The 1,390-nt window shown below is 29.5% G+C and overlaps 1 protein-coding gene across 1 annotated transcript in view; it reads right to left on the bottom strand.

Annotated features, from left to right (window-relative positions):
* Window positions 1–315: 315 nt before the first annotated feature.
* The window catches only part of LOC107882833 (protein ANTAGONIST OF LIKE HETEROCHROMATIN PROTEIN 1-like), a 7,799-nt gene continuing 6,724 nt past the window's right edge, over window positions 316–1,390 (bottom strand). Inside the window, exon 3 of the mRNA XM_016801799.2 lies at window positions 316–1,290. Within this exon, the coding sequence (XP_016657288.1) occupies window positions 399–1,290 (892 nt within the window). The 3' untranslated portion in view covers window positions 316–398. The remainder of the gene's footprint in view (window positions 1,291–1,390) is intronic.

Here is a 1,390-nt window from a genome sequence, read left to right as displayed (position 1 = left end):
TTAAATGTAGATATTGAAAAAAATTATAATAATATTTAATCTTATATAAGTAATGATATTAATAATAATAATAAAAAATTAATAATAAATACAATATAATATGTTATGACATAATATATTACATAATAATATAATAATATATCTAATATATGTAACAAATAGGTACAATTTGAATAATGAATGTAAGCACTTATTAGTATATCGTAGATGTCATCCAACTTATTAATGTTAAATATTATATAATACAAGTGAATACAACATATGTTTAACATACAAATTAATTTAGTTAAATTAACATACTTTATAGTATAACAATAAAAACATAGACCGTTAACATTTAAAATTATGACGCAATATTACTTTATTACCTACCTACTGAATGCATGAAATAAACGTGTTTAACCTAATACCTTATTCTGCCAGCTTAGCGCATGTTTTGGATTGTTAAAGTATTTTGCGAAATACTCCCTTATATCTTTGGCATTTAAAGATGCATTTCCAACACCTATTCTCTCTGATATATCGGGCATTTCACAACTAACAGTGTCCTCAAAATTAAAACCATCCCTACGACGTACAAAATTATGCAATACGCATGCTGCCTTAGTAATAGACACAGCAACATCTGGTGTTACTAGTAGAGTAGAATGGAAAACTCTCCATTTGTTGGACAAAATTCCAAAAGTGCATTCTATCTTTTGCCTTGCTCTGGAAAGACGATAGTTAAATATTCTCCTGTTATCGTTCAAAGTTCTACCAGGAAAAGGTCGTAATAAATGTTTGTTCAACGCAAATGCTTCATCTGCTATAAGAACAAATGGCTGAGCAACACCATCTTCATCACCAGGTAGACATTTATCTTGAGGGAAATTTATTTTGTCAGCGTATAATTTTTTTCCAAAAGGGCACTGTTTAAAAATATTGCAATCGCTCTCTTTCCCAAAAGAGCCTACATCGATTATTGTGAAACAATAATTTGAATCACAGATTGCCATTAAAACCAAAGAAAAAAAATTCTTATAGTTGTAATACTGAGTACCACTGTTTTTTGGACATTGCAACCGGATGTGTTTACCATCGACAGCTCCAACGCAATTAGGAAATTGAGTTATATTGTAGAAACCATCTGCTATTTCTAACCAATTTTCTTGAGTGGGTGGTGCCATTTCAGTGGGTTGTAACTCATCCCAAACCACCATACACGTTTCATTAACTACTTTGGCTATGGTCGATACTCCCATCAAAAAGTCGAAATGTAAAGACGAAAAATTTGTCCCAGTAGCCAAGTATCTAAATAAAAAAAACAACATATTAAACTTGTATAAGTTGTATTTAATGGATTTATTAAATTTGAACTCGATTAAAAATCATTGTTTAATAAAAATGTATA

Source organism: Acyrthosiphon pisum, chromosome X, assembly GCF_005508785.2.
Source record: "Acyrthosiphon pisum isolate AL4f chromosome X, pea_aphid_22Mar2018_4r6ur, whole genome shotgun sequence".
Taxonomy (NCBI): Eukaryota; Metazoa; Arthropoda; class Insecta; order Hemiptera; family Aphididae; genus Acyrthosiphon; species Acyrthosiphon pisum.
Note: the sequence above shows the minus strand (reverse complement) of the source record. Positions and strands in the feature narration are given on the sequence as shown.